The sequence below is a fragment of the Passer montanus genome, unplaced genomic scaffold, assembly GCF_014805655.1.
Source record: "Passer montanus isolate IOZ18808 unplaced genomic scaffold, ASM1480565v1 scaffold18, whole genome shotgun sequence".
Lineage (NCBI taxonomy): Eukaryota > Metazoa > Chordata > Aves > Passeriformes > Passeridae > Passer > Passer montanus.
In genome coordinates this window covers 9,684,613-9,709,878 of record NW_024365381.1, presented here as the reverse complement: position 1 = coordinate 9,709,878, position 25,266 = coordinate 9,684,613, and the positions used below count along the sequence as shown (strand labels likewise).

At 41.5% G+C, this 25,266-nt stretch overlaps 1 protein-coding gene across 3 annotated transcripts in view; it reads right to left on the bottom strand.

Moving 5' to 3' along the window:
* RGS6 (regulator of G protein signaling 6) overlaps positions 1 to 25,266 on the bottom strand; it is a 262,968-nt gene that overhangs the window by 80,447 nt on the left and 157,255 nt on the right. For all 3 annotated transcript variants that reach the window (XM_039705211.1, XM_039705210.1, XM_039705212.1), the window contains one exon: positions 24,947 to 25,046. In XM_039705211.1, coding sequence (XP_039561145.1) covers positions 24,947 to 25,046 — 100 coding nt within the window. The remainder of the gene's footprint in view (positions 1 to 24,946; positions 25,047 to 25,266) is intronic.

Genomic DNA, 25,266 nt, shown 5'->3' with positions numbered 1-25,266 from the left:
TTTTTTTGTTTGTTTGTTTTGTTGGGGGCTTTTTACATGAAAAATATGAACTGTTCAGCTCCTTCCTAGACCTTATCTACACACTTCATGGGCAAACAAGCCACGTGCCTGGTCTCTGATGTCAATCACCTCCAAACTCACAGTCTAGGCAGTCTTTTGCTGGAAGGGTAAAAATACGTCCCCCTTCCTGTCACTTCATTCTTGAAAATAGATTAACCCATTTTAGCACCAGATTTTCTAAACAATTTGCTCCTGAACTCGGAGCAATCTTTAAATATTTCTATAAGAAAAGCAAGAGAAAAAAAAATTGCAAGCAGTTGAAATGATATAAAAATACATGCACAGGTGTACGAGCAGACATTCAAGCTGTTTTTTATGCTGCCAATCATGGCAATCACACTACTAAATGAAAATAATGTCTTGGGTCCTTCCCCAATCAGTTTTGAGTCCTTGGTAAATCTAGGACAAAAAGGTTAATTATCCCCACATTTACCACTGGGCTTGCAAAAATAAACAAATTAACATCCCCCATGATAAAGGGCAAAACGATTTCATACAAAATTTCTCAAGGCCTTTAGCACTCTTTGCTACAATTTTTCTTACACAGAGCACCACCCCCCGCCCCCCCCACCCCACACCCACAATGATTTCAGCTGAATTTTAAGTACAGACTACCACTCACAGTAGGGATTTAACACAAAGCAACAATTTTTATGGTAGGGGAAAAATAAGAGGAACACCTAGGTCTCTCTCTAGTATTCTGTCACAAATATCAAGGAAGTGGTTCATAAAATTTACCTACAATGAGTATATAAATAAATACCAATGCCAACTAAAAAAATAGCTCTGAGTCTCAGTTGACTCAGAAAATGTGGTAATTGCAGCTCTCCTTCATCAGTATGTGGTAATTGCACCACTCAGTGTCAGCAAGGAGCATCATCAAAGCTACAACAATTTAAGGAGCATCATCAAAGCTACAACAGCTCAGAGCTTCTAGCAATAGCAGTTTTCCTTTATGTTATACTGACTTTAAATCTTGGTTGTGAATTATTAACAACCATTAGCAGCAGGAGTGTTACCCCTTTTTGATAAAGCAGCCAAAGTTTCTAAGGAGTCATTTTGTTCATTGTAAACTTGAGATCCTGTATTTACAATTTACTTCTCTTGTAATAAAAAGATTTAAAACATAGTACTCTATGTGAAGTAAAAATGAGGCTTGGTGGGAAGGTGGAATACAAAATTTGAAAGATGGAGGTTTAGAATTGCAAAATCCAAAGTCCTGTCTACTTTCAACCCCGTTAATTCCTCCTCCCTCTGACCTGCTATCCTGAGGGACTTTTGCTTACCCATCATATGGGTCAGGCTACCAAAGAACACACTCCCTCCAAAATGCAGACCTGTAGAGGAAGATTTTCACTAAGCAGGAATCAATAAATGACATGATGGTGCAGAGCTCTGTGTGGGCTAATTTACCCAGGTAACAAAGATAAATTAGATCTTAAGAGCTCAGACATACCACAGCCAGACTTCTTTCCTTACAAGGCTGCCCATCTAAAAATAGCTCAGGCAGCTTTACAAGGCATGAGAGAAAGTAGCAGCGACATGCCCGAAGACATCACAATACCCCCCATCACCAAAACGTAGAAGCAAGCAGCCATGCTGAGGAGCAGAAGGATGCTACTCACCAAGAGCCCCGATTTAAAATGATTGCTCTACAGTGGTGTCAGTAAGGCTGAGTTAGCAAACCTTTAATGGCTGCACAGTTAATCCCAGCGAAAGAGGTCTGCCAGGGCAGCTTAAACCAGGTCCTCAAAGAGAAAAAATGTGATACCAGCAAGGGGTCTTTTTCCAGGTAACCTGCCCAGCTCATAAAGGGTTTGGTGTTACACCAGCCTTGATGTTGTTCTCACTGCACTTTGACAGAGCTCACACCTGACACTCAGCACCTTTGACCCTCGCTGGCCTTTGCTCACACTGAGAGATGCCAAGCCCTGGCCTTAGCACAGGGCAGCCACACTGATTTACTCATGCTAAACACCCTTCACCTGACTTGGAAAACCTGAGCTGCCATCATGTCTGTGCTACCTAAAGACAGACCTGGCATCAACAAACACGCAGGTAAACCCAAATGCACACACCCACCAGAAGCCAGGATACACCAATAACTCCAGTTCAATCCCCACTTCTGTTGCTTTGCTTGGTTAGAATTTGGCCTAAATTAGAGATATACCGTGTGACCTGTACGCAAATCTTATTCTCTCCTCAAATACAACCCATACCAAGTTGCTGTTACTACAAGTATGGGTGGAAATTGCAAGACAAAAAGAATTAGCAGTTCCACATTAGTTTCATTCAAACATATATGTCCTATAACACCCACAGAAGATGAGCACATTGCATCAAGAGCCCTTACAGAGGTGTACAAGAGGCAGGGAAGTGGCACCTTGCACTCCCAGCAGCACCAGTAACACAATTCTGTAGTAGCATCTGAAAGTACCACGTTTACAAATCACTAAGAACTGCGGATGTGTGGAGATGCACCTGTACACCTACAATTGATCATAAATTTCCAGCTGCTTTTCAGGGCGCTCTGCCTTTGCATTACTCAGACTACTGAAGTGGCTCATACAGCTTAGCAATTTGGCTCCCTGCCATATAGTCGTGTTTAGGCGCTGTTCCTCACATTGTCAAAATGATTTGGCAACAAAACAGCAAAGGAAGCAACTCTGAGCACTGCTGGAATCGAGGCTTTTGAAGACGCCTGTGTTAGACCTTGTTAGGGATGAAACATTTTTACTTCTATTCAATTCATGTGAACAGCCTTTAAATCAAATACAATGTTTCTGTCATTTCAATCATATATTAATATTTTTAATAGTTAATTTCCTTCTCCAGGAAAGAAGAAAATTGATAAAATGTAGAAGGCGACTGGTTTATTTCAGCACACGACTATCAGGTCATTTCACACCACGTCCTCATTCACAAACTGAATTTCAAAGGCTGCTACATCAAGGTCCTCCTTTCCCTCACCAGTGTTATAACAGCTTCTCTGCAAAGGCGTAAAGGTCACCAAGTGGTGCAAGACAGCAAAGTGCTCTGAAAGCTGCAGCAGTTTAATGATTTTGGCACATTTATTTACTAAGAGAGCTGGAACTGTAGTACTCACCTATGCCAGACTCCTATGAATTTATGCAGTAATTCTGTTGGCAAAAGTCAATTTTTAAATCTCCTACAGAGCTCTGGTGACAACACATCTCTCCCAGAATCACACACTTCAGTGTTAACTGCAGCAACATGATCACCTGTGATCTCTATTACAGAGAAGGGTAGTTACCGTCATCAAATTCTCTAAGAAAGCAAATTCCTCCTGACACATTGCTAATTTTTTCCCTTTCATGTTCTTTGGGAAAGGTTGAGAACCACACAGAGTGTTTGCAGTGATGCAGTAACAGTACCATTACCTGGAAAATTAAATTACCCAATGTCTGTAACTCTCTTCCCTCCAGGAGTTCATAGCTCTTAAAATGAAATAATCAGTATTGCACAGCTTTCCCAGCCCTTTTCCTGCTAGGTCATTCAATCACATGCAATCATCACATGCAGAGTTAGGGTTCCTAAAACCACAAAGCCCAGAGCTCCAGGCACAGTGCAGCTACAAAAGGCATGCCAAGGGGAACACAGAACTGCCACAACATGGCTTCCCCCACAGCTTCCTCCTTTGAACCAGCCTTAGCCCAAGGCTGCTTTTACTGCTCTGCCTGGGGTTAGGGTTACACTGCCCTGGAGTGCAGCTGGCCTGGCTGGAGCTCTGTACTGGTGCAGCAGTCAATCAAGGACAATTCTCTAGCAGGATTAAGGTAGCACATGTAATTGCTTTTAGTCAAGGGTAAAGCCAAATGAATTACAGCTCTACAGCAATTGCTGACAATTTACTTAGTGCCATGTAAAACAAAGAGACAATATTGGCACTAACTCTAGAGGCCTTATTTTAAACAGGGCTCCTTAAGCCATGTGTTAAAAGGAACTTCTACTGGCAAGGCGCAGTTGATTTTGCTGGCAAAAGCTTGTTCCAGCATTTCAAATTTGGGCAGAGATATGTAACAGTGGGAAATTTAAATGTGCAGAACAATTTAATGATGACACTGAAACAACCAACAAGCAAAAATCTGGTGGCCATAACTAACAAGTTTAAAATAGGTAAATTATTTGTTATTTTTTATATTTGACTGATTTCCCAAGGATAAGCATAACACAAACAGTAAACAGAACAATCACCATTTCTTTTAAATCTATATTAAAAAATTATATTTCCTGTCTAATATACCCTTCAAGTTTATTTTACCAAATAACCTCTGAAAGTAAGAAGCATTTAAAAAAGCTGAAAGCTGCACTGAACTACCACCATTAAGTTTAAATAATTTAATCTAATGTCAAAACACCATGTATCTTATCTGTCTACAAAGTTTAGAAAGCATTTTTGTTTTCATTCTAAGATAGAGAGAATGTAGCAAAATACTTTCCTTCTTTTTTTCTTTCTCACCAAGAATTTGAAGACCAACATTTCATTTAACTCCTTTCGATGTTCGCATGGCTTTGGAGTTGGAAAAGTTGATGGGCAACTCCAAAGCAGCAATGATTTCTGATAGCAACAGGTTCTGAAAGCAGGATGGGCACAGCTGTGTATTTGGTTGCTACCCAAGCGCAAAGTGCAGCCTTCATAAAGCCTGGATCAGCCTTGATCAGAGCAGCTCTGCTGTTTTTGAGAGCTTTGTGGTGCAACACCTGCCAGCAGTGGGACACACCTGACAGTGCTGCTGCTTTCCTGCTGCCACCCCACAGTGCCTGCTCTGAGACCCAGCAGCTGCGCTCGCTTCTTTCTGGGAACCTCACGAGCATCAGGTGTTTTATCACCCCCACAGACTCTTGACAAACCCAGTCTGGTTTGGCTCTCTAGAAATATATCCCTGGGCACATCGCTGCTCTGAGCACGCCGAACTCAGCCGTGTCCTGGTGAGTGTGGCAGGAACAGCCTCGGGCCTCACGGTGTTCCTCAGCGGTTTGCCTGGGCAGGTTTGCACATAACAGCCTTGCAGTGCAGCAGAACACGTGCAAGCTGGTTTTAGTTTCCAAAGAGTAAAGCTCAAAATCCTATCTATGTAAAGCTAAAGCTTTTTCTTAGGCTGTGTTCTGTAAGGTCTTGTTAAGTATTTTCATTAATCAGACGTTCTGGGAGAGAACTCTCAAAATACTTTCAGAGAGTAGTTTCACGAGTGACTGTAGAAACTAGAACAATGTAAATACCCTAGGAAAAAAAAAAATCTTCCTGTGAACATTTAAAAGTAAAATAAAGTAGAAGCAAACACACCTCCCCGGCGGCCCCGCGGCCGCCTCAGGTTTGAGCCGCCATGGCGCCCGGCCGCGCCAGGGGGCGCTGCGCCGGCACGGACGGCGCCGGCCGNGGGCGGCGGGGGCCCGGCCTGAGGGGCGGCGGGGGCCCGGCCCGAGGGGCGGCGGGGGGCCCGGCCCGAGGGGCGGCGGGCTACGGGCACAGCTGCTGGAGAGCTGCTTTCGAACACCGGCCACGGAGCCCGGACCGCACCGCCTGGATGTTACAGCAAATCGACGCTTATTGCGAGGAGAACAAACCTTTCTTGGTATTACAAACATTCTTCCGATGCTTTCCGATCATTCTCACTTCAGACCACCTTCTCATTTAAAATGCATGTCGCTCCTTCCCTCGTTCCACCTCTTGTGCATCCTCCCTCCTCCTCGCAGCACGCCCCGCATCGCGCTCACGGCAGCCGCGGGGCCGGGCCGCGGCCGGGAGGCGGCGGTGCCGCCCCGGGAACGGGAGGGAGGCGGCGGTGTTAACCACGGAATGGTTAACATTAATGGTGTTAATGTTAAAGGGAGGCGGCGGTGTTAACCACGGAATGGGAAGCCAGGCCGCTGGAACACCAGACGGGAGAGCGCCCCGCTGTTCTAAGTGCCGCTCATGGTGTTCAGGTGTGACTGATTTCGGAGGTAAGAGGGCAAACAGACTCCGGGAAAGGAGCGGGGATTGTCCTGTCCTCTCCACACCCCGGGAGACACACGGCAGAGAGAGAAGAACGCCGTGTGCACTGAATTCACTCACAAGGAAGAGAAGTGAGAGGAAAAGGCGCCAGGCAATCAAGACACAGAAATGCAATAAGACAGTAAAATCCAACAGGTCACACCATCAGGTTGTATCTGAAAACAGGCATGCAAAGGCAGAGCAGGGGAATACCTTGCTTATCTTCTGCTGATTCTTTACTTTCACCCTAGGACCATGTGCTCAGGAGGAACACATTCAGATGTGCAACGTCCTATTTTTCCTACACAAGTCAGGAGCATCTTGCATCAAGTCCCCGAGAAAGATGACATCAAAGCAGACACAGCACTTGGATCACTGCACCGTTGGCCTGGGACAGGTGCCAAGCAGTCGCCTGTCCCAGCACAGCCAGCTCGCTGGCCTGCTCCCAGAACAAAGTCAGGTACACATGGAAATATTTGCAGGACATAGTGGGAACGCTGAGCACTTTACTGCACTATAGACCTTGTCTTTTATAAACATATTCAATTATGTTGCACTGGGGAGGCAAAGGAAAAGCCTGCACCCAAGAAGAAAACCCATATGGCTGAACATCTGTAACCTGAACTTCTTTTGTTCTCCCAGACAAAAATAAAACATCTAAAACAGGTTAACCACCCAAAAGGGTTAAAGCTATGACCTTATGAATTAAATTGAATCAAGAGAGAGGAAATGTAAGCAGCAAAAGGTACAGAATGTATTGAGGAACAAAAGTTTTGAAGAGGAAAAATAAATTTTGGAAGTATTACAGCAAATTTTTCATGCAAAGCAATGCAATAAAAACAAGTAAAGGAAGTCAGATCCAAAAAGAGATCATGTTAAACTGAGGGGAAAAATTATGAAGAAGTAATTTCTGTCTAACAAAATGTTTTGTCACATAGAAGCAGGCACTAAAACTTAGATAAAAATACAGGAATCCATGGCTTTGTATACTCATATAGTCCCTCCTCAGGAACACAATAATTGCTGGATTGTTCATTGTATGGTCCCCTCTGCAAGAACAAGCATGAAAATTATTTTTGGAGGATTTGGGACCAGAAACCCTACTGTACAAAAAGCAAGGTAACTCAGTGACACCAGATTAAGTGGAAGAATAGTGAATATGCACCTTTACATTGATCTCAGTACAAAATACTCTTCCAAAGGCCATATAAAAAATTACAGGTCAAAATAACTCTGACATAGCAAAGACATCCCAAGTGGTATATTTTTCTATGAAAACATAAAATTACTAAGTTTGAAACCCAGAGTTATACTGGAAAAGAACTGTCTTTCCTCCTTCTCCTCCACACAGTAACATGTGTAGAATAACTCTTGGTTAAAAGAGTTGGTTCCTTGGTTAAAAATTGCCAAGTTTCCTCAGACAGCTGCAATCATGCTGCCCCAGCAGGGCTGGCTGTGCCTGCTCCTGCCCTTGCTGTGTCCAGCATTTTGGGTATTGTACCAATTGCACTGCTAAGGGCACTGACACAACTCCAATGAAGCCAGTTGAAAGCATGTCAGGTCACTTTATACACCATGCTATCTCACAAGCTCAGGAGATTCTGTCCAACATAGTGATTTATTCTGAAATAAACTTCTTAGCCTGTTCACACTCCATTAGCTTATGCTGCTAATATGTACAGAGACAAGTTAGAAGGGAAAAAGAGTAGTAGAAGTCAATGCAAAAATATGTAAGAAGCAAGAGGATAAGTCTGTAAAAAACAGGCCCAAGGAATAAGAACATTGATGTTGAAAAAATGACAGGTATGCACAAATAAATTTTGCTTACAAAATCTAAGTGGTCAAATGCTAATCTAAGATATGTGCACATGCTTTCCACTGAATTCTGTAATAGTCCATACATATACCTGAATGTGAAACATAAAAATGGCAAAGTTCTTTCTGCTACTGGATGTACTTGAACTTCATCAGGGATATCCAAACTTCCATTCTGGTACATTCCTGTATGGCTTGGGAAAGACCACATATAATGTTCCTGAAAGACAAATACATGGCTGAAGGAAGTGTAAAGTCTTTCAGGAGAGCTTGTAAAAATTAATGAATTGATGTTTACCTAACACTGTGAAAACATAAAATGACTTAGAACTTCATAGTGTTGAACATTAATACCAATTCCTGCCAATAACGTTTCCTCAGTCCTACTCTCCTGTGCAGAATCCCTGCACTGTAAAGGCTCATTTCTGGTTTTATTTTCACAGACTGAAACCTGTCAGTGCTGTGCAAATTTTGCTAACACTATTCTCAGAGCAAACTACAGTAGGTCCCAAGGCAGGTAACTCAGAACATTGTTTCCAACTTGAGAGAACAAATTGAAAGAGCAGTATTTACATTCTGTCACCAGCTTACTCACAGACTGTCTTGTGTAAACATGATCAGATTACAACAACGTGATGCAAATTTAAAACCAAGGATCCAATCATTTAACAGCTCCCCTTCATTGCTCTGACCACACTTGCCGCAACACACAAGCAAAGGCTGCCAGACTAAGGCTGAACCAACAATTTGCTGCCAGGAGCTGGTCTAGTGAGAGAAGAAGTTAAAACAAGAGATTATATTTGCTTCCTAAAGTCATGAGGGTGTCCTTGAAAACACATACAGAGTCATGTCACAGATGTGGAGATGACAGCCTTATTATTAAGTGCAGTACAGCATGACAAATTATTGACCTACTTCTTAAAGAAACTTCTCTCACGGCAATGACTTATCCTCATCCTTCAACACACCCTTCCAGTATCCAAAAGTATAAGATACAATCAGCATTTCCAGCTGGACTTAATAGTCTTAAAGGTCTTTTACAACCTAAAAAATTCTATGATTCTATAAGGGAGTGCAGATTTTTCCATTATTTGAAATGAAAACACAAAATGGAAAGGATGTGTTTATTTCACTACCACTTCAGATTCAGTGTGAAAAGAAACTGATTCAGGATATGAAATCAAGTCCTGGAAGCAGAGCAGAAGAACATACAGCAGGTTTACCATGGGCAACAACAAGAAGAAAAATTTTCAAGCATTTGCAGATGGTCAAGAACTAGACAATCGTTGGCAATTCCCACCTGAAGCACTATGGGCAGAGATGGTCAGCTAGCACCTTTTGGGCCATGTGGCACATGAGTGATTCAAGTGGGGTTCCCACCCTGCAGGAGTCCCCTGTACAGGAGCTTCCAGATCACCTGGATCTCTGGCTGCAGGAGAAAGGGTGTCTGCACTGCCAGACTGCCATGAGGGCCAGCAATCCAGAATGGGGAAGTGCGTACCACAGGAGGCACCTCTAGCTGCTAATCACTTTTTCAACTCTTTCACTTCTGAGGCTTTTCATACAGGGTAGAAGTTGGTGCCTTTGGTGTGACCCTGTCTAGCCCCTCTGTAGCACCAGAGCTGCCTCCTTAGCCCAGGAAATGCTATGACCTCTCACCACACCAAGCTGTCATGGCTGGGCAGCAGCATCTTAATTCAGTTCTGGTATTATGGAAGAAAATAACTACTTCTAAATGCAGCCCAGTTTGACCATTAGTGAATCCCTCCCTGTGCAGACTGAGAGCTCCATACAAACCCACAACAACCTCTGCCAAAGCACATGCCAATGAAAACAGCCACATGTGGATGGGGCTTGATTGCTTTCTCGGTATTAAAATAATGCAAGAAAGTTGATCTGTAGAAAAAAAAAAGGGGGCTTTTATCCTTTTAGCAGGATGTATAATCAGTGGCTATCAGGATATCAGGAATGCAGATAAGTAAGTCTTCAGCTAACTTAGATTCAACTGATTTTTTTTTTTCCATTAAGATTTCATCAATTTTATCATCTGGTTATTAAATGCACATTTTTGTCTTAAACCTATTTTGAAGCAATTATATGTTTATGCCGGTATAGAATGCTCCTTTTATGCTCCCAGCTAAATTGTTGGGTACTTGTATGCTGTTTGTAATTTGGTATTCTAAAGTAGTAATTCTGAAAGTAAAACAAATGCACTTCCTGGCCTGTTTCTCCTTTTCTTCTCTCTAGTTGTTTGCACCCCTTTGCCTCCCTGAATACACAAAGACATGGACACTGCCTCAGATTAAAACCGGGTCATGGCAGGCTAATAACCATTGGTGGTTTTGAGAACTACCCCAGACAGATTTGTTACATCTCTTAACTACAAAGGATGTCAGCCCCAGACAAACGACCAGCACAACAAAAAGTTGTCCTATGGACAACCTTTCTGAATTTTTAAAAAATATACTGGACACAAGTTTCAGAAATTACTTTAGAGCCTTTTGTTCCATTTTCAAAACTGAAAAGCTCTCAGGAGCCTACATCTAACCAGCTTTCGACAAGATGTATTGGCATAATGTTAGATCCATTTTTTAATGCCAGGCTTATTTCAAGGGCATTTCAAGTGTTTCACCTAGCCACACAGATATTGGAGGAGCCTGAGCTTGGTTTCAAGCATTCATCTCTTTCTTGAGCTGGAATATAGGCCCAGAATAAATTCTATAATTCATCAGATTGGGGGGTTTTTTGCCTTACAATTCAGCAGTCAAAACTTTCTAAAACAATTTAAGATTTATAGGAAAACCTGGGCACATTTTTTTCTTTAGTTATGCTTTCACATGTAAAATTATACATTAAAAAAAAAAACCAACCCCCCCAAAAAAAACCAACAACAACAAACCATAAAACAAACCCATCCACAATGTAGGAACATTTAACATTTTAGCTCAGACACAGTAAAATAAAGAGCTATATAATTCATATCAGTCTTCCAATACTGCAGAGATTTCTTTTCAAATGACCAGTGCTACACATCAAAACAATCCCTTAAGGGTAAGTGGGTAATTTCTTTCATTAAAGTACTCAGTAATGCAACATTAAAGGAACAAAACATTCTGCAAGGCATGTATTTGATTAACTGTAAACACTTGGTGGATTTTTAAAATTTTTTGTATATTCCAATATATATGTATATAGATGTAGCTATATCTCACTGTATCTATAAATCCAAAATAATTTAAAAAAAAAAACCAAAAGCCAAACATAACAAGTTCTGTATCAAAATACCACCCATTCATCATGATCCTAAACAAGCATAAAAGGTTAAAGCCACCCATGTGACTTAAGCACAGCTCAGGATAAGAAAACAGGAGTGATTTCAAGTGGCAAACAAGGGTAGTAACAGGTTGAGTGTGTTCAGGTGGGATGTGATGGGATAAGGAAGGCTGACTAATTTCCCTGAACTGCAGAGAAAGATGAAACCTTCAAGCCTGCTGAGACAGTACAGGTGAGATGTCCTGGGTGCTGAAGGCAATCAGTGCAGGATCTTTCTGCACAGAGCAGTTGGTTCTCCACAGCACTAGCACCACAAAAGCATGTTCTCAGCCAGTCTCTCCAGCTAGCTAACTGGGATGGTTACTTGACTGGAATACAACAGAATACTCCATTTCAAAGGGATCTACAATGTTCATCTAGTCCAACTCTTGGTCTGTATTAGTCAGGAAAGCAGTGTGCTTTACACATCTACATGTTAACCTGAAAATGCTTCCAGTCAAACATCAAAATCCATGTCTATGACAGTGCAGCTTTGTGTCTGTCACACACAAGCTACAAAGTACATTACGTGTACATTTGCAGGATTTTACGTATGTCAATGTAAAACACTGAAAATATTTAGTCATATTCCAAACTACTTCCTATAAAGCTTTATTTCCCCCTCTACTGTGAGGTAAAACCATTTATTCCACATATCTGAAAAATGTAAACACAATCAAATCAGTGCAGAATGGCAAGATATCTGACTATGACCCCCACCATGTCCCTCTCAGTCCAGACAGCTGGAGATGAGCAACATGCCTCCACAATATTGCTAAACATTGCCTTTTCCCTTATATACTACCCTAGATATCCACTATAGGATCCATCACCAGAGGGTTGCTGGTGGCCGCTGGTTTGACACAAAGTGGACATTCTTACTTTACCCATTAGAGCCTGCCTTTTGCAGCTCCCATCTGCCAGCTTGCCCCATGTTAGCCAAGAGCATCACTTCAGAGAAATATTCTTACACTCACATCTCAGCAGGTGAGACTGGTCCCTTCAGCAACTGCATGGTATGAGGAAAAAAGGCAGAAGCAGGAGAGAAGGAACACACCTGAAAAGGACATGCCCTATTTTCTGTCCCTCCCAGCACCTACAGGGAACTTACAAAGATACAGATGTCACCACAAGGGTTCCAAGTGCAGCTGCATGTATGTATATCCATTGTAGCCTGGCTTCACTTGAAGCTACCCCTTGAAAACTTGTATCCCCACACCAGCAGGGGTTCTTCAGAGTCTTCCTCACAACTGTTCTGTAGAAACCCACCTCAGAACGGAACACTTGCAGCAAATTCCCTAAACAGATACAGTCCAACCTCTCTGGATGCCAAAGGCCCTTCAGCATGTTCTCACTCAAACATGGTATTGCACATTATCATCACTACTACCTGGCACCTCTGATTATTTACAGAGGGTAGGTTGTAAATTATCCTATGCCCCCAAAACATATATGACATTACCATTTTCATCACCAAAAGCTTAACGTACAAAGTTCAAGAATAAAAATAGGGGTAAGTTTATGTAACAAAACAAAATGCAGCTGCCATTCAGGCTACTGTTTGAGTCTATATAGTATTTCATTAGGATAGCGGAATTCCAGAATACTTCTCCAGAAATAAAGTTTGCTATGCAACAGAACAAGACAGGATGAACTGTAAGTGTCACAGGCAGGAACAGGCTCAGAGACTCAGTCAAGCTGATCAGGTACTGCCAAGTGACACAGCTGAAGAGCAGATGCTACCTTCCTTTAATTTAGCAAAGCCAGCAAGGTGGCTCCATGGGCCCATGCAGACATGACACAAAGCATCTGCAGGTTTTACCTCTCACTGTGGCAGCATATTAATCCACATCTCTGAGTACCATCTGCAAAGGACACCCTACTGTTCTGCAGGACAAGCCTACAGCTCCCCATAAACAATCACTCTTACCCAAAAATGAAAATATGCAATCACAGATGGCCATCACAATCAAGGTGTGACGGCTTTTCAACCTCTCCTCGCACACCCCCCCAAGCTCCCCTTCCTGTGTGCTGTTTTGCCACGCATTACAGCATGTTGGCTTTAATCCCTGAGAAATGTGGACTATTTTCATTGAGTGGCTTGGGTTGGAAAGGGACCTTAAAGATCGAATTCCAGGGATACCCTTCACCAGACCAGGCTGCTCAGAGCCTTATCCAACCTATACTTGAACTCCTCCAGGGATGGGGCATCCACAGCTTCTGCAAGAAAACTGTTCCAGTGCCTCACCACCCTCACAGTAAAGAATTTTTTTCCTAATATCTAATTCAAACCTACTCTGTTTAGTTTGAGCCATTCCCTCTTGTCCTACCACAACATGCTTTTGTAAAAAGTCCCTCTCCATCCTTCTTGTAGGCTCCTTTCAGAGGTGGGCTTGAAGAAACCACAGTGAGCAAGGCCAATGGTGGAAGGTACCACACACAAAAACTACAGACAGGAACTAAAGGGTGAATTAGGAGGAGCAACATCAGGATTTCTTAATTTTAAAAGAGAATAAAAATGGGATAGTAGTAGTTGCACCTACTGCAATATGCAGATGCAATTCTCAAATAAACTGTCCCTAAAATGGGCATTGCCTTTTCTAGGAACAGAATAGCCCAGAAATCCCAGAAAAGAGGAGTGAGTATTGACAAAATGAGACATCTTTTTTTTTAAACCTTCTTTCAACAGCATGGGCCCTAATGTAATGAACCCTACTTTAACAACAGTAGTCTCAGAATGACAAATCTCCAGCATGTCACTGCACATGCAAAGTTTTTTCCTGGTCTGGTACTCTACACCCCAGCATAACTTTTCCAGCGCTCTCACAATCTCCACCTAAAGTGCCGTGGCTAGTTTAGCTCACATAATGTGACTCCCTGTTTCAGAAAATGCTTCATGGCCTGAGACTATTTCAAGAAAATTCATGCAACTCATCCCTGAATCTATCCAGACTGGTAACAAATCCTTTGACTGCTGAAAAGAAGTAATGAAAAGGAATTTAATCTTGACATTTCTGGATTGACAGGCAAGGCCTAGAGGACTCAGTGGAACAGAGGACAGCTGTTTCCAGAGCTGCACCTAAACTAACAAAGTCTAGATGTTATGAATGAGAGCTCAGCAGAGCTAAATAAGCTTGTCACAGCAGAGATGGGAATCCAAATTTTAATGATTCCATTAAGGAATGCCAAGGCAGGTGTAAAATGCTGAGCTATTTCTACCTTTGTGTCCCTATGACTGGCCTCACACTACTGTGGGTGTAATTACATAAGATACACAATCCTTTAGTGGAAAGTAGAATTATTTAAGGAAAACAGCTGGCAAATTTAGAGCTAAGTAGGAGCACAGAAACGTCAATGCCGAACCAAGAGCATGTCAAACATGACCCAGATACCTAATTAGAAGTTATGCTCAAATCTAACTTGCACAGGGCTCCAGAAGCAGGCTGACTACAGTAGAGAGGCTGCAAGAGGTACATTCTTGATCTTTATTCCCATGATTGGATTAGATACTGTTCTGATCTCTCCCCACTCTTCCCCAACTTTAACGTCACAACCCTTACAAATTTGCCAGGAATGGGGAGGGTAGAGCAGTACTACAGAATAATGATGCTAAGAGCCTCAGGAAGGCATCAAGGCTGCCAGAGGACTTTCCCCAGCACAGAGAGGAGGGAGCTCAAGGCTTCATGTCTATTCCCAGCTGACTTGCTTTGGGCCAGCACCCAGCCATGGGGATTCCTGAGCTGTGAGAGGGGTGCTCTCCCTCTCTGCTGCTGCCTACAGTATCATCTCTGCCTCAGGCACATCAGCCTAATGGGCTGAGCAGGGAGCAAATGAGCAGGAAGTCATTGACAGAGATGGTGCCCAGACATGCTAACATACTACAGGAATACCCCACAGCTGGCACAAACGGACCCAAAAGATCCCCAGAACACCTGGATGATAATTTCATGATACAGGTACTAAGGGTGATGACTAGGAAAGATGCCTTCCTTGATCTGTTGCTTGTCAACAGCAATAATTTGATAACAAGGTAACCCACCTAGTTGATCAAAGGAAAGCAGTTGATGTAATTTTATGATTTCAGTAAAGCTTTTGATAGTGCCTCTCACAGGATCCTTCTGGATAAAATGCCCAGCACCCAGCAGGATAAACACATCAAGTGATGGGTGAGCAGCTGGATCATGGGTGGGGTGTGAAGGGTGATAGTGGATGGGGTGACATTAGACTGGTGACTGGTCACTAGTGGGATTCCCCAGGGCTCTGTTTTATGGCCAATTCTTGTCAACATCTTCAAAAATTACTTGGATTCAGGACTTGAAGGCATACTGAGTGAGTTTGCTGATGATATTAAACTGGGAGGAGCTGCTGACTCCCTTGAAGACAGAGAGGTCCTGGAGAGAGACCAGGACAAATCACAGGGCTGGGCAACCACCAGTTGGATGAAGTTTTAACAAAGACAAGTGCTGGATTCTGCATCCAGGATGGGGCAACCCTGAATGTATGGACAGACTGGGGAAACAAGAAGCGGAGTGTCAAAGACCTAATGCACTTTGGAGCTCTAAAATCAACTCTTCCTACTTAAAAAAAACAAACAAACACAAAACCAAATTCTAATGTACTGCCCATGTAGCAATGACACGTAAAAGATGAACATGACATGCTACAGTGCAAAATTATAAATCATATTTTAAAAGATCTAGTCTTCAGATTCTGGGGTTTTAATGCTTGACAAAAGAAATAAGCTTTGATGAATATGCCACAGTCCAATTCATTAGCATCAGTAATGATAGCCTTGTGATCAAAATTTTATCAGAACCTAGTAACCTTTATTTTCTATGGCTACTACTGCTTCCTTAGCACACCTGTCACTGTCTCTCTAATAAGAGAAAAAACATAGACAGCATTCAACAAAACACTGGACATTTGGCAGATCTCATTCATTTATAAGTGTGCTTTCCCATCAGTCTAACTTATTCATGAAATAGGAATAAAACTTAGTGAATAGTTAGGGCAAAAGTAAAATATCATTAAAGGAAAACTCATCAGAAATTATTCACACAGTGATTTTGACAACCATTTTGGTATCAGCCAGCAAGCAACTGAGTTTACAAGCAAACAAAATAAACAATAAAAACACTGAGAGAGACCATCCTATCCACAATAAAATAGTTTCAAAAATAACAGAATTTCTATGCAATATCACACAACAGCCTACAATAATTGGATGTAAAACCTTCCACTGCTAGAAACACGAGTTACTGTTCTCATCAGTCCATGCTATTTTTTTGCCTGTGAGTATACTTAGCACATTACATTATCAACTTCACAAAGTTTCCTGTCAGTTTTATTATTCATTCCTAGGTAAGAGTTAGTCTGCAGTCCTGGTCATACTGTAGAGTTATCTACATGGAGAAAATTCTTACAGTGCAAGTGACCTTGCAAGAGCTGAATCCCTGAGACTCTCTTCTGGGAAAGCACCCAGCCACCAAACAGGAATTAAGTGAACGAAGACCTAATTGCTTAGTTTTATTGCTCTGCAGGACAAAAATACAATTTTCTTCTCTGCATGTGGTAGTGAATCATACATCAAAAATATCCAAGCTCATCAGTTCACACCATACTCAAAACAAATCCATGGGAAGCCAGCATGCAGTTTTGAGAGATTTATCCACTCAGGGAAAAAAAAAAGTCAAAGAAAACATGCAAATGTATATATTTATAGCAATGGATATGCATGGAAAGCCTGATAGCTTTTTGTTGTCCTCTTTGCATTTTCTTATAGAAGGTTCTAAAACCAAATCTATGGCACTTTCAGGTGCAAATACATGAAAGACCAAAGAGCTGTGTATTTGTGCTGGAACTGGTAGAATAAAACATGGTGTTCATGGACCATTCAGGCATTCACACTAACCAGGACCTACAGTTTGTCCAATCTAGAACCATGCCAACCTCCTTCGCCTACAGCCTTTTGTGGAGATGTATTCTCACTGCCCAGTGCAGCTTTCAGTAACAGTGATTTCTGGCTATTTATGGTAGTAAAAATAAACTGGTGGTCTATGTAATTCTTTATATTATTTAAAGCAAAAAAGCAAAGCCAACCCTTCCTTTTCACCTCACCCCCAAGAGTTACATTAATAGTAACTTCAATGTTGTAACTGAGATATATCAAACATACAATACTAACCCATCAAACCTAACATGTAGAAGTTATTTATGAGCCTGAATTTACAGTTATTGAAGCTAACTTCTGCATTTCTTTAAAACAACACACTGATTAAAGTCAGGAAATTTAAATCCTAGAAGAAACTCTTGGACTTTTTTTGCAAAATAAACTTCAATTAAAATGCAAGTTAGAATTTGTCCAATAAATTATACCCTAAAAATTACATTGACTTAAAAAAGCCAAAGAATGCTAGATAACAATGAAGAGAATCTATGCATGGAATAAAGAGGCAGATGTATTCACCCAATAATATGAGTTGGTTATTTTTCTAATGGTTGGAATGGCAACAGATTGAAAGTAATGGTCAAGTAATTGAATTAAAGCAACAGATTCAAAGTAATGGTCAATCCACACTCAAAGATTTGTGCCTTCTCATTGCTATTGATTATCATTGTGCTTTCATATATTGTTGCTTTTACACTACCCTCAAAGTAAAAATGGCTTGTCGAAGGTCAGGGCCCACATGCTCCTCAGGGAGGATGTGGCTTCTCGGGCACAGCAGGAGTAAAGCTGCTCTGCTGTGAATCTGATGCTTTGCAGCCCACGGGAATGCTGGAGGAAGGGCAGGAACAAAGCAAGAGGTGTGAAAAAACAAAACTATGTTGGTAGATCCTTCACCACACAACTCCCAGGTTGCTATGAAGTGAAGACAGGAGAGGTGAAGTATTACACCTTGAGTGCAGCCTGCTCAACACTCCCCTCCAAAAAACAAAGCCACACAGTTCTTATAATTAATCTCTGCTCTTTTGCTGTGTCATTCAGATCTGGAAACAACCTTCTGTAATAAAGCTGTGCTTTTGAAGATGAGATGAATGCAGAAAAGCATTAATCATTCATCCCTATGTATTTCTACGGGCATTGAAATATGGTGTACTTTTCTTTTTAATGCTTTATTCATTAGCCACAATATTCCATCAGCTAAATGCTGTGTTTCAGAATAAAACTCTAGTCAGCAACAAGACTCTTCTTAATATCTAATATTTTTTGTTATTGTAGCTGAATTACCAATTCATCTAAACACTGGAATTCAACAGGTAATTTGTCATGCAATCTGTCTCTATTCCAGCTTTTAGTCTCAACTGAAAGACTGCAAAGTCCTTCAGCAAAAAGGAAATTGGTAGAGAAAAAATACTAGGCAATTTTTAATATATTTGCTTTGTTCCAGACTCATAGCTCTCATTTGTTGCTTTCCAGTCCAGCAATTTTTTTAATCATGTTCATAAATAAGAAAAATTGTAATTTTTTGCTCTAATTTCTGCCCACATGACTGGAAGGTTGTCTTGGGTTTACTTTTCTTTCTGACATCATCTCTGATATCCAGAAAAAGCAGACAAGTCACTACAGAAAGATAAAGCTAGATTATTTGGTGATTTGGGTGATTTTTCATTGTAGTTTCCTTGGCCATAGGAATATCCATGCAGCATAATTATTTAAATCTCTGATTTATCATAGCTGCACTTGACAGATGCAGAGGTTCAAATACAGCAAGGACAAGCATGACCAGAAAGGACCTTCACGATACTAATGTACAGAAGTTAAATTTCTCATAATAGTCTGGGCTTTAGCACTTAAGAAACCTTTTTATTGACTGAAATAATACTAAAGCCTCAGAACAGGTTTTGTTTCAGTGGCCTAAGCCAAATTTTAAGGCACCCCCTGCTGTGATGTGCACTTCCTCCAATATTTTTCATCTCAGATACAGCTACTTTCAAGTGCTACCATATGAAACAACATAGTCATGAAGAGTGTCCAATTTTGGTAATTTTAAGTGATGGTAATTTTAAGTGATTAATTTTATTTAATAATTTCTGATTTATCCCACAGTGCATGTATGCATTTTTATGGGATATATAAGTTTCACGTGATGTAAAAGCATGCTTTTTTGGAGATGAGCAGTCCTGAAGAGGATGAAGAATTATGAATGACACACATGGAACAGCCAGCTATGAAAACCATCCTTCTTCTCCAAGCCCACAGTAGCTGTCTAGTCACACATACCCCAATATTTGGGCTAGGTTTATGCCACACAGCACAGAAGGACCACTGCTGTGGAACAAGCAGGACACAAAACGCACCACATGCACTCCCCCTGAGCTGGGAAAGCACAACACAGACACAGTACTTGTGAGGAAGGTGAGCAGCTGCATGATGTGAGCTGAACAGTAGCTTGGCTGCAGCAGAGGGCAGTGATACACAAACACCAGCCGTCCTCACTCTGCACAGCGCCTATAAATGCATAAACCTGTCCTTGGTTATTTCTAGCATGCAACACTTAACCACTCTTGGGCTTATTCTTAACAAAACTTGCACCCTATTGCATGTATTTAGGTCTACGCATGTGAAGATGCACAGAGAGATATATTGAATATCTATTGTTTAAAACATTTATTCTGATTGCTTTCTCTTATTTCTTTGATGACCATGTCCTATTTGATTAATCTGTTATCCCCCTTGTCCTCTGAAATCAAATCCTTTAAACTTTTGCTACACAAGGTGTTGCTTTGCATCTTTACAACAGGCACAAAATTGCTACACTTTTGGGAACTGATTTTCATCTTCTCCTCCCTCATCCTTCTCACCATTTGAAAGGTAGGAAGCTGGATGCAGCTAAGGAGCAAAAGGGAGGGAGGAGGGAGCTGAGGATGAACACAGCATAAGAGTTTGACTCCTTAACTGGGTTAATTTGTCTCCTGACATGCACATAGAAAGCTTAAGAGAAAGCTACTGGAAAAAAAGTAATTGCAAGACATGCGCTACTCATGTAATTGCTGACATGTCTAATGCTGTTATTCAGGGCAGCTTTGAAATACTAGACTTCTTATTGAGGGATAGAGGGATTACATTTCCACTGCGTGCAATTTGAAGAGATGCATAAAATAAGGAAATGCAAGTTGTTATGAAGAAGCCTAGTATTGAATTAGTTTAAATGCAACTTGTTCAGAACAATTGATTTTTTATGATAAATAAATGGATTTGTATGCCCAACCAACTTTTATTTGGCAAGCCAGTTTCCACCAAGCAACTGCTAAACTGTTGAATTTATTGTGCAGCATCTGCTCTTTAGAAATGTGGAAAACCATAAAAAATTATACAGTATGCACATATAAACATATGTCAATTTTGAACCATGAGCATGTTCTTTATATCCTTCACAAATCTGTAAACACACAGCATTACTTTGGATATTGATTTAAATTTTGGAAATTTTTTTTGTTTGTTAGTGGCTTTTGTTTGCTTGTTTTAACTAAATAGACTAATTGATGCTTAGCAGAAGATTGAAGTTGGTTTAAATTTGGGACTATCTACATCTACTAACTGAAACAGAGCCAGTACCACTTTTCAAGTGTCCTATTTTTCAAAGCAGAACTACGAGAAAAGACAGAATACCTCGAACAAAACTACCCAAATGCTGAGGGAAATCTGTATCAGTCTCAGTCCTGAAGTGAAAGCCCTGTGTTAAGGTGATGCAAGCAGATGGACAGACAGCCTGGGGAAGCCAAATCTGCTGGTAGTCAGCTCACGGAGGCTTTGGTCCCAATGACCATAGTAAGGCACCAAGGCAAGTTCTACCCCTGAAAAGAAGCATCAAGAAAGCGAATGTTCTGGGCAAGCACTCAGCCTTGCAGCCTGCTCCCCAGGCCCTGCAAGGTGATGGGTGCTGGCTCTTGCCACCATTGCCAGTCCTGGGCCTGTTCCCCATGCCACAACAACTTTTTTTTTTTTTGCACAGTTCACCTGAACAGGGGACTTTCAAACTCTGGACATGAGGAACTTTCTTCTCCTGTGGGCCTGTGGCTGCTATATCTGGATGAGAGATGTGCTTGACTTCCTCTGAAGGGAAAAGGCAACAAACACCCTCAGGATGGCCCTAAGGGAACCAATTTCTCAATGGGTGTATAAAGTTCTCCAGCAGAACTTGACTGTTTTGAACTACATCATCAGGGAACATTTTCAATAATGAAGTCTCTCTTTCACAACACCGTGGGATTTCCATACTCCAGCCAAATGCATTTTCTTTGAGTAAGTGACATTCTGATGTGTTCTGGGACAACTCCATGGGCACTTGCCAAGACACATGCTGGCTTCTTCAGACAGAGACACACAGCAGTTTAAACTTGGTTTAGCTCATGAGTCTCTAGTAGCGACAGGCCATCTGGCACATTTCAGTGAAACTGGCACTTTCTGCTGAGAGGGGTCCAGGGCTTATGTAAGACAGACATGGCAGGACAGGAGTAAAAGGCACTGGCAGGGCTGTGTGCACTCAGCTTGCATGGCAGCACTCAATCCAAGCCAGCAGAGGCAGGATATAACTCATCAATCCACCTGCAGCGACAGAGGCAGCGCTGGGAGCAGAGCAGGAAGACAAGGAGTGCTGGGGTGAGGCTCAGGAGCAGTGCAGGAGCAAGCAGCCATGGGACTGCTGCTGGGAGGGGGTATCATTCCAAATGGAGCTGTGGGGAAAGCCACGCTTGAAGTCAGGGGGTATGGATCAGAATGAAGGTGTATCGAAACCTCTTGGGAGGCGGGCAGACTAGTGCAAAGATTTTAGACTGCATGCCTCCTTTGGATTATGGTAGCAAAGATGCTGATACACAGGATCAGACAGTCCACAAAACAGGAGAATCTGCAATGAGGTTGGGAATGTGTGGCAAACTGGGAAGCGTGAAGGAGGCTTTTTGTACTGAAAAGCTCTGCTGTTGCAGCACTGACTTCCTTCTGACTTGTTTTGGCAATGTTGTATAAGACCAAGTCTGAACCAGTGGGAGAAAAAAGTATACGTGTTTGGTCCTCCTGCCAAGAATGAGGCTACTTTTAAGATGCAATTATATGAAAATCAAAAAGAAGATAAGAAAGCCAGTTTTGTTGCTGGTTAGTATAATGAGATGTTCCTACAACAGTCTGATAACTGCGAAAATAGAATTAACAATTCATCTACAGAAACTAAAGCTTTACTGAGAAAATTTTTTCTCACTACATGAGAAATGTGCAACTCCATTTACTGCAGCAGCTGCCATTATGTGCATTGGCTGACAACCTATTCTGGGCATGGATCACAGCACTACTCAAAATGTGCCCTCAGGCATTCTTTTCTATATTCCATACTCTAAATGGAACATTGGACAATGTCTGACACATGCACACAGGTGCTACACAGACTGGTCCCATCCTACTTTCTCTGTGGCTTGCCCATAAAAGTGAAAACCTAACCAAGAAGATAATGGTGTGATGTGTTCTCCTTTGACTGACCTACTGAGAGCCAAAAGACTGGGAAGGGGATAGGAAAATCTACTTCCAGAGCAGATTGAAATGTGTCTTTGGCACAGCATACCTGCACAAATTCATCATACATTCAAAAAAGTTTTTTCATCCTTTTTCCCAGATTTCAATTTGCCAAGAGAGGACCATTATTGATAACTCCCTGAGGCTTCTTCTCCTTGTGTTACCCAATACCTCATTCACACCTAAGGCATCAGGACAGATGAAAGGAAAACAGAGATGAGCAGTTGTCTCCCTGGTATTCAAACTTTAAATCAAACACCCACTTTGCTGTACTATAAACAGAACTGCCTGTTAGGTGCACCAAGGCACTCCTGTAATATTTCTTTTCCTTTAAGATTTTATATTTCTCCTGTGAGAAGCAATTACAATAGAAGTGTCAAGCAAAAATAAATCCCTGTTAATCACAGTCACTGTGAGCCTGCCAAGTAAATCACATCTCAGCGTTGCTGTTCCATTTCTCAGGTAGAAATAAAAAGTGTGTGAGAATGCCATGGTCTAGAATTGAGCTCTTCCCAAGAGGAAGTACAAAGTTTTTGAAAATACAAGTTCTTCTGCTGTGTTCATTACATTGTGTGGAATTAGACAAGCAATAAAACTGAGTATCCACTGACCATAAGAGTAATACAGGTTAGAAGGATTCTCTGAAAATTGTCTAGTCCAACCTTCACACAAAGCAAGGCCAAATGAACAGTTAGGTCAGACTGCTCAGCTCAGCTGGGCCCAGGGGTTTCTGAACAGCTGCAAACCACTGGTTCCACAGCTCCTCCGGGACACTGGGCCCATGCTCACCTGCTCTGACCATGAACAACTTTCTTTCTATATGTAAATCTAGTTGGGATTTCTTTCCCTGCAACTTGTGTAGATTGTCTTTTGTACTTTCAACATGCACTTCTAAGGAAGTATCTGAACCTTTCTTTGTAGCCTCTCATTCCCTACAGCTTGTCCTTCCCCAGACTCAACAAACCCAGTGCCCTCAGCTTCCATTCAAATGTAGGTGCTCCTACCTCTTCACCTATCTATTACAGTCAATCACTAATAGCATACATACTTTGCTTTTGGTTTTGCTCTACAAATAGGCAGGTCTATGCATCTGAAAGGAAAAATAACAAATGGAGAAAACTTTGGGTTGTCCACTGGGCTGTTATTTTCCCATACTTTTCAAATTCAGAGGCTTCATGAACTGTCCATGGGAGCTGCCATCAAATCACCTGAAGGGAATGGTACTGAGATTGTTCCCCTCAAAATATAAGAATTTCTATAGGCTTTGGAGAGAGGTTTTGTTCTTATTTTATCTTTTCACAGTTCTCTGTGTTGTGAAAACTAGCCATTTCAAGACAATGCAATTGCAGCTGGTGTTCCAGAACTAGGAGCAGTTCCCATCATGCCAGAGAACTGCTAACCATGGTTTAAAAATCCTGTGAGGTCTCCTATTTCCTTTTCAGTAACACGCAGTGGCTTGGTGACTAGATCGATTACCTTTTTAATGCTATGAATTTTAACCAGAATTTCAGAAACCTCTTTTAGCTGAGTCAATCTTAAGACATCCATTCTATGTATTGCAGACTTGAGCTTATGTGAGTCAGTTTTCAAATCAAATAAATGGTTATTTTCCCCAGGAACCTTCAGGAACACTACTACTGAGTCAGTGAAAACAGGTACCAGAAATCCAAGTACAAATCCTCCATACAATTTACATCACCCTGAATAAACTCATCATCTATCAATGGCAGAGGTCTTTGTTGCATTGGAACAGAACTCTGTCTGGAAATATGTGGAGGAATGGTCTTGTACTCTGACTCCCCGTTTCTGCATCATCCACACTTTTGTACACAGAACTTTAACAAAGCAGTACACATGCATAAAAAGTATTTCACATTCCTCTACCTGTGATCACAGTCCAGTAAGAGTATTTGGGTATGAGCAAGGAAACAATTTCAATTTTCTTTCCTGAACTCTTACCTAAGATTGTCTTACTCCTGTCACAGGGAATGACTCTGACTGGTGATACTTTGATATGTAACATTTTTTAATAACTCACCCCGAGGAAATATAAATGCTTGTTTACTAAAACAGAACAAAGGGATCTTTGTTCAGGTGTAAGGAATCTTACTCCAGCATGTAACAGAACAACATATAGAAAAATTAAGTGGAGTGGGTTATTTTTTCCTCACATCCCTTCTTTTTTTTGTGGCTTTAGTATGTTTGTTTAGAGCCAGCAAGTACCAGCTGACATTCTCTTCTCTGCCAATTGCAGTTCTTACCGGTGACCACGCTGGGGATTTTGGACAGAAAGCTCTTGACAGTGCGGATGGGAACTCCACCTGTTTTGTCATCTTGCATTCTCGTAACGATGTCTTCAATCTGTCAAAAGAAAGGAAAGACTTTGTGATTTATGCAAAATGGTGACTTTAACACTTCTATACCATGAGTGCTTTGGCGCCCTGCTGGTAGAATGGGTTTCAAATATACCATGTGTATTACTGCACAAACACAGAGATAGAGACACTGCTACCTGCCCAAATTTAAACCCTGAGATTAGAAACCATGAGATAACATAGACTAGCTTTGAAGACAATGGTTG